At 32.2% G+C, this 12,833-nt stretch overlaps 2 protein-coding genes across 4 annotated transcripts in view; one reads left to right on the top strand and one right to left on the bottom strand.

Annotated features, from left to right (window-relative positions):
* LOC148608740 (nucleoporin NUP35-like) overlaps nt 1-6,387 on the bottom strand; it is a 42,870-nt gene extending 36,483 nt beyond the window's left edge. The window contains exons 1-3 of the mRNA XM_088595647.1: nt 6,246-6,387; nt 1,208-1,317; nt 637-749 (exon numbers count right to left, since the gene is read on the bottom strand). Of these exons, the coding sequence (XP_088451773.1) occupies nt 637-749; nt 1,208-1,317; nt 6,246-6,273 (251 nt within the window). The 5' untranslated portion in view covers nt 6,274-6,387. The remainder of the gene's footprint in view (nt 1-636; nt 750-1,207; nt 1,318-6,245) is intronic.
* A 1,368-nt stretch (nt 6,388-7,755) lies between these two features.
* Nucleotides 7,756-12,833, top strand: part of LOC148608739 (rho family-interacting cell polarization regulator 2-like) — a 67,120-nt gene continuing 62,042 nt past the window's right edge. The window contains exon 1 of one of the 3 annotated variants that reach the window (XM_088595632.1): nt 7,756-7,890. Coding sequence is in view for 2 of the 3 variants with exons in the window: in XM_088595625.1 (XP_088451751.1) it covers nt 10,987-11,071 (85 nt within the window). In the remaining variant the exon portion in view is untranslated. Of the gene's footprint in view, nt 7,891-10,461; nt 11,072-12,833 lie in introns of those variants that run through there. The other 2 variants (XM_088595625.1, XM_088595627.1) reach the window with 2 other exon arrangements.

Below are 12,833 nucleotides of genomic sequence, written 5' to 3'. Positions count from 1 at the left end.
TACTCATGGTTACAGATGATGTGATAAAACTGGCAACTACTGGTGACTACTTAACTTATGGGCTTACCTAGTTACTGGTAATGTAATAAACTGGCACCTATTAGTGAAGTTATATCATTGGCTCACCTAGTTACTGCTGATGTAATAAAGCTGGCACCTATTGGTAATGTTATATCATTGGCTTACCTAATTAATGGTGATGTAGTAAAGCTGGCACCTATTAGTGACGTTATATCATTGGCTTACCTAAGTATTGGTGATGTAATAAGGCTGGCACCTATTGGTGATGTTATATCATTGGCTTACCTAGTTACTGGGGATGTAATGAAGCTGGCACCTATTGGTGATGTTATAGCATTGGCTTACCTTGTTACTATTGATGTTATATCACTGGCTTACTTAGTTACTGGTGATGTAATAAAGCTGGCACCTATTGGTCATGTTATATTATTGGCTTATCTAGTTACCGGTGATGTAATAAAGCTGGCACCTATTGGTGATGTTATATCATTGGCTCACTAAGTTACCAGTGATGTAATAAAGCTGTCACCTATTGGTGATATTATATCATTGGCTTACCTAGTTACTGGGGATGTTATACTGGCACCTACTGATGATGTTATATCATTGGCTCACCTAGTTACTGGGGATGTAATAAAGTTGGCACCTATTGGCGATGTTATGTTATTGGCCCTGTGTGTTGACTTTGGTGGACTTGGACTTGTTGCTGACCAAATTCTTGGTACAGGCTGAAAATAGATTTCATTAATTCTTTATCTTTTTAAAATGTTTCTGTTATCCACAGAATACAATACATAAATGTGTTTTGAAACAATTTTGTCAATGAGATTCTGAGAGATATTTATCACACACAATCAAATAATACACACTTTAGAATGATATTATTTATATTTTTCAGTCAATATATTTTACAAAAGCTAAATAAGAGTTATGCACTGATCATTCAAATGTAACATATTACCCATAAAGAACTAGTAGTACTGTAAAAAGACTCACAAAGTGAAATATCCAAAATATACAAATGTACCTGACTCCTCACCTACAAACCTTAGGTTTTCAAAAATCAACTTTACACACATCAATATAATTATAAAACCATTTGAACAGTGACTTCAGGCATTGTTGTGTTAATAAGGTCACAAGGTAATTCATATTAACTAAAGATAACCAAAAAGAATAAACCTACTGAAGCAGTATGCTGTGAAGTATCGCCAAGAAGGAAGCCTGGCAGAAATTGTGACTGATGAGGACTTGTTGGACTGGCAGGAGATCCCATCATCATTGGACTACCTTCTCCTGCAATAGATTTTGAAATGATTCTTTCAAAAACTAATGGGATAATTAATTGGAAAGAGAGGTATAACCAAAATATGATTATGAGTCCAGAAAAACACCTTAATTTAATTAATATGCAGAACTTAAATCTTAATGTGTTCTTGGCACAAGTGATTATATTTTGGTTATTCACAATAACCAATTGATTATCCTATCTATTATATAGATTTTTCTATATAATCTATTGCTACATGTACTTTCAACGCAAATTTTTAATTTTGTTATCCACAGATTGGTGTAGTGATGTTTTGGTGGGAGAGTGAAATTACCAAATTCACACTGTGAATCATCAAATTTTTTTTACATAGGAAATATTTGTTGAATCACTACTATTTCTATAATAAAATCATATAACATGTTGGTGTCATTCTCAATGTTCTCCATGTTCTTTTCATGTCACAAAGCACTTTGCTTTGGAACTTGTATCTTGTTCGCCCTGAATCTTGACTGCCCTATGAATTTATATATAATTTCCAGTTCCATGTATATGGTTTAAGTAAGAATATCTATCCATCTATTCAGATCGTGAATAACGGCAACAAAAAGAAAGAGAAACACATGTATATCTTTTAAAACATTTTTTTGTTGTTGCAAAATCTATAAAAAACTTAAAAGCAGTCTTTGGGTAACTATAAATATCAAAATCTGCTGAATACTGTATATGTATGCATGCTCTTATTTTCTTCATATGTACATTGTACATGTATGTTTAAATTCATAATTTTTAAAGTTTGACTTCCATTCATAAACATTTGTATGACAGTGTGGCAAAATAGTTTTATATTAAAAAATTAGAGGTCTGTTTGTTTTTAAAATAAATTCTAAGGAAAGACCAAATAGACTGATCACCTAGTAGCCGATCAATGGGGTGCAAGGGGCTGGCACCCCTCCATTTTATTAAAAATTTATCAAATGTAAAATTGACAAAAAATGGTATATCATGTCCTAACACCCCTTTTCTAAAGAACCCCAACTGGCACCCCTGAGACGTATTCAAAGTGTTTGGATCCGCTCCTGTCACAGTGTGGGAAACCACCGCTCGCCAGCTTGCCAAATACAAGTAGATGTGTAATTTGGCAAGTTCCTATTAGCTTACACTCGTCAATTTGGCGACTGTCATTTGATTGGCGAGTTCCAAGGAAAGATGACCAGCCAACAGCTTATTTTGTTAAACATCCCTTAACATCATACATTAAAAATATGTTCCAATGGTCTCGGTAGCCCGAAATAGAAGGGCGCTGCGCCCTTGGTGCCCTTACACGAGCCCTTCTGCCCTTACGACTTTTCTGATACCACCTTGTGCCTTTTTTTTGCAACAGTAAGTTCCGAACAGGTGGTTTTTTGCATGATCGATTCATTTCCTATCATAAATATTACAATTACAGTCATGACACGTACCTGAAATTTACCTAGAGAATACAAGCATGTCATTAAAATCAATTGGTGTAGATTAAACTTCACAGGTGTTAATTACCAGATATCAGTTACAATTTACCTTTTGTTTTGTGTAATTGATTAACATAATTAGTTTGAAGTAGGTGATGAAAACCTCAGCGCGTGCCCGCCACTTGGGTAGTATGATTGATCTCAACAAGACTACTCTATGTCACAGCTGATAAATGTATATAACGTGCATTTTGAGTTTGTTTTTAGTTATTCATAAACCACTATGCCTTTGCAGAAACGACGTTTAGCTCAACCTGCCAGCAACAAGCAGAAAGTTGCAAACAAGAACGCATCTATCAGATCGTTCTTCAACACAGACTCAACTTGGTACCAGTCATTTTATATTTTTTTTCAAATAAAATATTTATGTGACCACATACATGTACTGGCGACATTAAATTTTCAAACAAAAGTTTTAAAAAATAAATAATTTTAAAAGTTCAATTGCTTGTTTGAACCAGTACGGCAGCTGACATGATTTTATCGTGACCTATGACATGACTAAAAATAGATTTCTTAAAATAACTTTTAAAAACTCGCTTCTCATTAGATTTTAAAAGACTTAGTTATTATTTATTGGATTAAATATTTATGAAAAAGTTTCGAACATTGTGCAAACAAAATTAATTACAAGACAGACAATGACGAATAACGTATACTCACACGAAGATCGGAAGCTGATTTGCAAATAATTTTACTTCTCTGTGGAATTTTCTCCATAATTAAAATTTATAAAATTCATATCCAAATTTCATAGCCAAAAAAATAAAAGACAACAACCTATCCTTAATCACAAACCACTGCAGAGACCATTGACTTGCACTAGCCTGTAGAGATAGCTTCAACTCCTTACCAGTCAAGAAGAAAACTGATGAAACGTTAGAAAAAACCTACAAGTATTACAAGTATAGTTGTGTCCATACAGCCAGTCTGAAAATGGTTCAAGCTGCCTTTAACCAAGCACCACTGAGCATTAAACAAGCCAAACACCACAGATGGTTATCCCATGACCAAGCAGTTTCCAGCATAGTTAGATGCTATAAAGCTATTGTTGTTGACCTAGGGACGCCAGGTATAAGCAGTGACCCAGTTGGTAATGGTATCCTGAAGAGTCTTACAGACCCAACTACACTTAGATCACTCTTGTTGCTGGCAGATACACTACCACACATATCCACTTTATCACTGGTCTTCCAACGTAGAGATGTCAACCTCAGCATGGTAAAATCAACAATAGACAAAACCATCAAGATGTTAGAAACCAGATAAACCCAAGATGGACCTTGGCAGCTGAAATACTCCCAGATGTCATCTGATCTACAATTGACAACTACTCCAAGTTCTGACTTCAACACAAAAGTCAAAGAACCATTCCTCACCGAACTGATTACCAATATCCAAGACAGGTTTGTTGATACAGACATCATTGACCAGTTTTCAGTCCTGGATCTTAGTGCATATAGTAACTATCAAAAAAATTTCATATAAACCATAAGAGGTGGGGTTCAGCAGCTACATGTAGTTATCAGAAAGAAGAATTCAAACAAAAAAAAACAAAGAAACAAAGAAAATTACATACATAGGAAATGAAACAAACAACGACATGGTAAACATGCGAACCAAAAAAAAAGTGCCCTTTTCCGACTACAAAGGTGCCCCTCTGCTCAACAGCACCCTGCCCCTTTCAATTTCTAGCTGGAGCACTGTGTTCCCTACATATTAAGAAGTTTTGCTTGAATCTGTCAAGTGAATTTTGCACAATTTCATTGACTTGTAAAGCATTGTTTACGATCTGCCATTTTAATTTCCGGTAAACGGGATGACCTAAAACCTATGTGACAGTCCCGATCTCCTATTAGTAATCAAACGAAATTATCTGAGTAATTTATGAGATGTTACCTTGCAGATTGTTTATTGTCAAAATAAAAATGAACAAGAAGCAAATGATAAACATTTTCTTGTTTCATAATGATGAATCTGTTGAAACACAGTATAATTTTATTTTTAAAATATGAGTTCAGAAATGGAGTACTTCAAGTATCAGTCTTTCTAAAAATCAGGCAGAAGGCAATTCATGCAAGTCAAAAATCCACCAAATTCAGTTTTATTTCTTGTTCATAAACAGAAACTGATCACATAACCAGTCTTAGTTTTTCATTTGGTTGTTGCGATTTTGAGATAAAAATTCTATAGATTGTACATGAAACTTGCACTTTGCAAGAGTTATCGTTCTTGCTTTAGCTTCATTTGGTTGCTTATAGCGGGAGATAAATGTATGATTTTCTGAAAATTGCAAATCTGAATACAGAAAAGGTTGTTGTTAAGTGAAAGTATAGCATACGTAGACTAAAAAGCATCATTTGTTTAGTGGGTTTCTCTTTACCATGAATCACTTTACCATTGGTAGTGTCTGAATTTTATGTGGACTGGTACTTAAGTACTTGAAAAACTTCAACAGGAGGGAATATTCGAAAATGGAAAAGTTTTTGACAAATTTAGAAACAAATGAAAAGATAGTTGAAGAAAAGAAAAAGAAAGGCAGAAGATAGTCAAATCCAAGAGAAAACAGACGATAGTACAGACAAAAAAACAAAAAAAAATTGGCTAGTTGAATTTCTATTTGGCTAGCAAGATCAATATTCCACTAGCCAGTATGGCAAGTTGGGGAAAAAAATGGTTTCCCACACTGCTGTCACCTAACTGTCATAATGAGTGAAGTACATGTTTACAGAGTAAGTTAATTACCAATTACAAAAAAATGTCTGTGTGTCATTTAATTATCTTTAAAGGATTGTTTAAACAGACACACATGACTGGTAATTGAATTAAAATTACCACCAAAAGAAATGTCTCCAATACATCCATTTATCCGTGAGTGCAAATTCAAGTGATATGAAATGATTAAAATATAATACTATGTTTTTTTTCTAACTTATTATCAACAAAGTAATTTAATTTGGCTATAACATATTTTAATTATTTCAAACAGATGAAGAATAATTTCATTCATTGGCTGGTATCAGGTATCAGAACCCTCTCTGCTGGTACCCATAGCAACCTATTGTGATGTTGACTCGAATTGTGTATGCATTTGTAACATTGTATTCCTTTCCTTTTTTCAGATATGAATATAGGGTGAACTGACCTCACAAAGCGAATAGACCCAGCCCTTAAAAATTAGCTTTTTAACTTTTAGTTCTGTGTTTAACTATAGTAAGAATGAACAATGAGCACTACGCTATAATACTAGAAAATAAAATAGTTCAATAGAAGTGCAAAGGTCAAACCCCATGCCATAGTTTAAGGGATTAATATATTTAATTTATGAGAAAAGTGAGCTCAGAATCGGTCATCTACTCTTCACTACTTCAGAGAAAGTGATGTTCTAAGCTGTATGTTACGTATTTCTTCTACAGAGAGAAGAGTACGATTTCTATCCTCACCATGAGTATCAAATGTATGGCTCATCATTTTGTAAAAAGAACGAGCACTTTGTCCCTCTGGCTCAGCTTCCCACTTTTCTACTTTCAAATTCGATTATCGGCGCGCATGTGTCATTGAAAAACTAATTTCGGAATCGGGGGTGGTGAAAGGGTTTTCCGCAAAAGCCAGTCTCGTTAACTTATTGTAATTTTATTGATAGGTCTATGGTTTGTGGTATTGAAATAAGTAAGATAAATGTTGTATGTTATTACTAATTCTTATGTTTTCATATATTTAGGCCAATATCACACATTTACAGAAATAGTCATTTCGGTCATAATTAATGTGGCTAAACTTGACCTGACTATAAACTTTTTCCATTAAAGTTGGATCTTTATTTGACAAAATGTAAGCACAACTATGTGAACTTTTTTTTTAGATATAAGTCTATATAAAAAGGAATCAAGATACATAGAAAAAAGTTACTTTTGATATATTTTGATATTTTTATATATTTACTTAGGACCTTTTTTTTTCATTTGCAACAACATACTTATTGTACTGTAACACACACATTGAGAGATTATTTCTTGTTTGCCAGATGAAATTGACTTTGTAAGATCCAATGTCAAAAGGTTATTCAGTTACAATTAACTCTGGGGTCATTTAAAGCAAAATGACAATTTTGAATTCATGTACATGGACACTATAGGTTAAACAGCTAATTGGTTGTCAACATTTAGCAGTTCATTTCAAGAAAATTTCAAAGTTTGAGTCTGTCACACAGGAAATTGAGGTCAATGTTGTTTTAACAATGTTTCTATGTTAGGTCTTTTTCCCTGGAGTACTATACTCTGGATTTCCCTTAGGATCTTGGTTCCCTTGACAACTTTTTTACAATTTACTTTCCATGGCTGATACACTAAAATGTGTATAACCATGGATAGTAATATTGTAAAAAATCGTTTACAATTTACTTTCCATGGCTGATACACTAAAATGTGTATAACCATGGATAGTAATATTGTAAAAAATTGTTTAGTACAGTACCATTCAATGGATTGCCCATTTAATTGATCTAGTCTCTGTGGGTCTAATAGATATTATAAATTATAGATATTGTATTTATCTCCCTTTGAACATTGAACTTTTTACTTGACCATCACCAAAACCAACTTGCCCAGAACTGTGTAGCTTTTGATGAACATAGGTTTACGTCAGACTATTGTGAAAGCAAACTTGAACTTAATTTGTATAAACAAATAGTTAAATTAGAAAAAATGACAATAACCAGACATGCATGTATACTTTTAATGTCATATTATGCAGTTTAATACTTCACTGAAAGAACCTTGTTAATTGTTTTGAAATATCATAAAATGAATCAATAGCTTCTGTTGTTTTAAAATAATTATCTTCTTTTGTTATTAATAATTACTAATTGTCATTTACATGTACATAGAGTAGTGTTGAAACAGCCACATAACTAATCAATGCGATGTTACATATAATACTGATTCTACTGTAGACTTGTAGCATCCATGTGAGAGGAGAGTGCTGACTAAAGTAATCCACACTTTCTACAAATGGCCAATTTAATTAGCCGTTAATGAGCTGTGAATTAGCTCTAAATACAGATTGTAAGCAGGAAACAAGAACAGCATGGTAAGTACACTTATAAACTAAACAATGATGTAGTTACTGTGTAACATGTGTTGATGTATTTTTGTACATGCACTGAGATGACTCTGATGCAGCACATAAATTATATCTACATAACTGTATAGAAATCAGTGCGTTGATTGGGTCAGTAATCAAGTTTATTGATGAGACAAGAGACCTTTAAACATAAGAATTAGTTGTAATGAATGTTTTAACAATAAATTTGATTAGTTTTCTTTTGTTCTCCTTAGATAAAAATGACTATGTGCAGTCCATCATCCATTAGCTACTGCATGACCATATTTTTTTAAATTGGGCGAACTACTATTTATTTACATGTAGTGAAATCTCTGTACCATATGTTGTGTCTGTAACCAGTAAATTAATGAAGACTTGAAATATTAATGTTAAATGTAGACTTCATTTGTCATTTATATCCTTCAATGGTAGATAACATTTTGTTACTGAAAATTCCAGACTCCATGTATTTCTTACAACATAAAATGTATAATAGATCATCAGGATTCTCATCAGTCAAGGTCAAGAATGAAATGTTCAAGGCTACAAAAGTCCTCAATGACTGGCTTAGTTACTGAGTTGAATGAGTGTTTTTTTTTCTTTCTTATTTCTTCTATAAAAAATAAATCAAATATTTGATTGGATTGTATTCATGTATATAGTGCAATGTGTAATCCAGGTGTGCAGATACATGTATAGCATAACAAACTGTTGTAAGGAAAAAACATTAAAGATAATACTGTTATCAAAATACTACATAATTAAGTGTTTGTTTTATTTTATATTTTGGGAAAGTGACTTCATGATATGTAATCAAATAAAAAAATGGTAAACAATTTATATATAAAACAATATAAATAGAAGTGTACTCCATCTACTACTTGTCTCTGTAGTAATTAATTAGTTGTTAAAATGTTTGGTTTATTGTACCATCCTGTCTCAAGAGCTAAAGAATGCATGAACAAACTTTTTTTTCAAAATTTAACTATGGAAAAACAACCAAATATAATTAGTTTAAATATGTAAAACATTTGGAATAATATTACTGGGTACTTCTATAAGTTATCTAGTCATTATTTTTTTTAAATCATTAAAAAAAGAAAAAAATAAGTACAACTAGATATTTAGTATTTCATAAAATTGTGGCTCCTTATAACATTACTGAGGTATGTACAGATAAATCCTAAAATGGTGGTGGGAAATACTGATCCTAAACTATTTATCATATGTCATTGTAAATAAATAGGGTTTGAACATCACCTATTAGTGAAATCAGGTATTAAATTTATCTAATCCTAATCTATTCTACTCTGAACCAAAACCAATCAAAATAGAAATTGAAAATTGATTTGATGATATAAGTATTGTACAGGTGTATTTAGAGGCCAACTGTAGGGGGTTGACCTTGATGAAATTTACACCTTGCATTTCCATTTTGAACAACCTTTTTTATTTTTGCAGATTTCATTAATTTATCAAATTTTAAAGAAAAAACTTTTCCTGCACAGCATGTAGTAGTTGAAAAACATTACATAAAACATTGACTTTCCCCAATCTGTCACAACTTAAACCATTCAGATAAGTTTGGGGTTATAACAATATTATTAGTTTAAATTAAGATGTAACAGTAATTTTATCAGATGTAGCACCAGCCGATTCTGCATCTTTACATAAATGGTATGTTTAATCAAGTACAGAAATGTATTGACCTTTATTACAATTTCTCTGTTGGAGAATCAGCAATTATTGTTGGAGACATCTGGAACTATGTCATGTGTATCTTACTGTAAGGATAGTTAATTCTAATGATAGTTGGTTCTCATTTGTGATGAAGGAAGACATTTGTTGCATTTGAAGTTTTATTATTAATAATTAAGTCTTGATGTGATCATTTATCCATGATTTCAAAAGGAGTTGTAGAATATGAAATCTGTAGAAATATCTACAACCTGAAAGCATCAAAGATATTACAGGGAGATGTACATAGTAGATTCTGGTTTATGCAGTTTGTTAAATCTGTTGCCAGAAGTCTTTCATTATCGGAATTATTATTTTAGAGGTTTTTATGATGTATTGGCTAACTGATATGCAATCATAGTTTTACATCTAGATACACAATACTATCATTCCCTCTGCTTGATGTACCATTTTTCCAGTAGAATATTACTTTGTTTATCTAAGTGCTAGTGCAGTATTAACAGTAGTCATATTTTTGTGACTAGAGATTTAGAAAGAAAATAGGAAAAAAATACACATGAACTTTTAAAATAATTTATATTAGTGATAGATTAAACAGAAAAAATTAAGATTTGGAAACTACCATATTTGAAGCCAATAGGTATTTAACTAGAAAGACTGATTCAGAGTTCTGTGCCGTAAACTTCTGTTTCATTTAGTCATCTAACAGAAATGCAATTCCATGTGACATGGCTCCTAGCTAAAGTCTTTTAGATGATTTTTTTTGGAAGATGTTGTTTTAACCAGCTTGAAGTGAAGCTAGCTTCTTAATGAACAATAAATGAAAAAAAACCTGAATAGCCTTGGTCATTAGTAAAAGATTAACTCAAGGGTACTCACCGACAAGCCGAGCTGTTAGTATTGGAATGATTAAGTTGGTGTGTTGTATTTTGGCATCGTGTCGCAGGAGGAAAACTGTTTGTGTTAGTTGTGTTATTGCCAAAACTAACTATCGAATGCTTTTAACTGTGTAGGGGGATGTTTATTGCTCTTATCAAAGAACAGATTTGTATGTAAAAGTGAGAAATATAGATAATATTTTGGATACAGAAATTTCTGAAATAGTGTTGCACTAAATCTGAGATATGAAACAGAATATAGCTGAATGATTCAGAAAAAAACAGAAAATATTACATAGAAATAATGTGGATAATTGAGAAATGATATCGTAAGAATTTGATGAATCTGCCTTCACCATGTGAAAAATGTTTACTTTTATGGAGAGTTAAAAAATGGACAATAATTTAGGGAAGACACCATATAAGGATATAATGAAATGTTTTAGCTTATGACAATTACTGTATACTGTTCTAATTTAGATGTGTAGTTAGTACTGTGTTCAATATGGATTGGGAAAGTTATATTCCTACAGAATATTGGATAGAGCCATATACTGAGATTGTAACTCCAAGGAGTTATTGTTATCCAGGTAGGATTATCTCCCTTTGCTTAAAAAAAAAGTTAACCAAAATTGGTATTTACAAATGTACATGATCCCCTCTATGAAAACCATAATGATTATTATAATTATACCTTTTTTGTTTTTTACTGTGATATAGAGACTCAAAAAATATACTACAATTGAATTGATAGAGCATGGTACAGGTATATACAATGTATGCTTAGAAACCATGATGATGATCATGGCCCCCCCCCCCAATATGAATTTGATAATTTATGAAAATAACATTTTTTTTTGTGTATATACACACATAAAAAAGTGTTTAGCAATTGTGCCCCCCTTAAGTGATTCTTTGCATTTCCCACTGTTATAGGTAGACTATAATCAGTCTAAGTATGTCAAAGAATTTAAAAACTGTATCAACCAATTTTTTGACACTTTGTGAATTTGACTCTTTACATATATACACACAAAAATTCAAGGAAGTATACTGCATTTAGATGTTGTATCTAGTAAAATTAAGGGCTAGTTAGCCCTTAGTCTGTCATGCTAGCTAGCTGATTGTTAGTAAAATTGCACTGTAAATATAAAGTTATTTCCCCAGTATACTATTTCTCTGTGTAACTACTTATAGATGCAAATTTGGTTGATCCCTAAATGACCCTAATTCATTCCTTGCTGTCAAATCATCCTCTCTGATCAACCAAATCTGCAGCATTCCATTAATTCAAGAGTTTGGATAGACCTATATACATGATATATACTGGTATTTCAAATGAAAGCATAATTATGATAATTAACAATTTTGAATTCAAAGCTTGTAACATCTTGAGAAAATAAAGGCTAAAATATACATTTTTAATCAACTCACTTGAATTTGATTTTATTCAAAACTTACAATTTCTTACTCCTTGATATTTTTTACCTCAGATGCCAGCTGTGTTAGTGGTTGATTTTGTAGTTACAATGGTACATCTGTATTCTGTGACATTGCCTTTAATCTTTGTTAACATAATACCTCTATGCTTTTTGGCATTGTAAATATTTCTGTTCTCTATTTTGCATAAAATGCCACAACTTCTTTAAATAACCTGGTCATAAAGAGACAAGTTTTTACTACTTTTGGCATTTACAAGTACATAAATTCACCAACTGACTTTATATATATACTTTACTTCAAGAGAGTAACACAGTTAGTCCTAGATACAAATATATAGTTCTTGGTAGAGATTACTCTTACTTTGTAAGAAATAAATCCAAATCATCTTCCAAATATACAGAGGAAGATGTTTACAAAATGCTGGAGTTTTTAATTGACAACATATTTGTCCAGTGTGGTGGACGTGTTTTTCAACAAACTGTCGGCATTCCAATGGGAACAAATTGTGCTCCTTTACTGGCTGACTTATTCATTCACTCTTATGAGGCTGACTTTATAGCTGATTTGATCCGAAATAAAGAATATCATTTGTCTAGATCCTTTAATCTCAGTTTCCGCTATATAGATGACGTATTATCTTTAAACAATCCTAATTTTGGGGATTTGATACATGGCATCTACCCCAAAGAACTTGAGATAAAGGATACTACAGACACTGTAAGGTCAGTCTCATATCTTTACCTACACTTAGAAATCAATGGTAAAGGAAAACTATTGACCAAACTTTACGACTAACATGATGACTTTTCATTCAGAATTGTCAACTTTCCTTTCATCTGTGGCAACATCCCTTCAGCACCTGAGTATGGAGTGTTCATATCACAACTCATACATTATGCCAGAGCTTGC

This window comes from Perna viridis, chromosome 8, assembly GCF_037379345.1.
Source record: "Perna viridis isolate PV_CMFRI_1.1 ecotype Kerala chromosome 8, ASM3737934v1, whole genome shotgun sequence".
Lineage (NCBI taxonomy): Eukaryota > Metazoa > Mollusca > Bivalvia > Mytilida > Mytilidae > Perna > Perna viridis.
The sequence above is the reverse complement of the archived record's forward strand: the minus strand, read 5'-3'. Positions and strand labels throughout refer to the sequence as shown.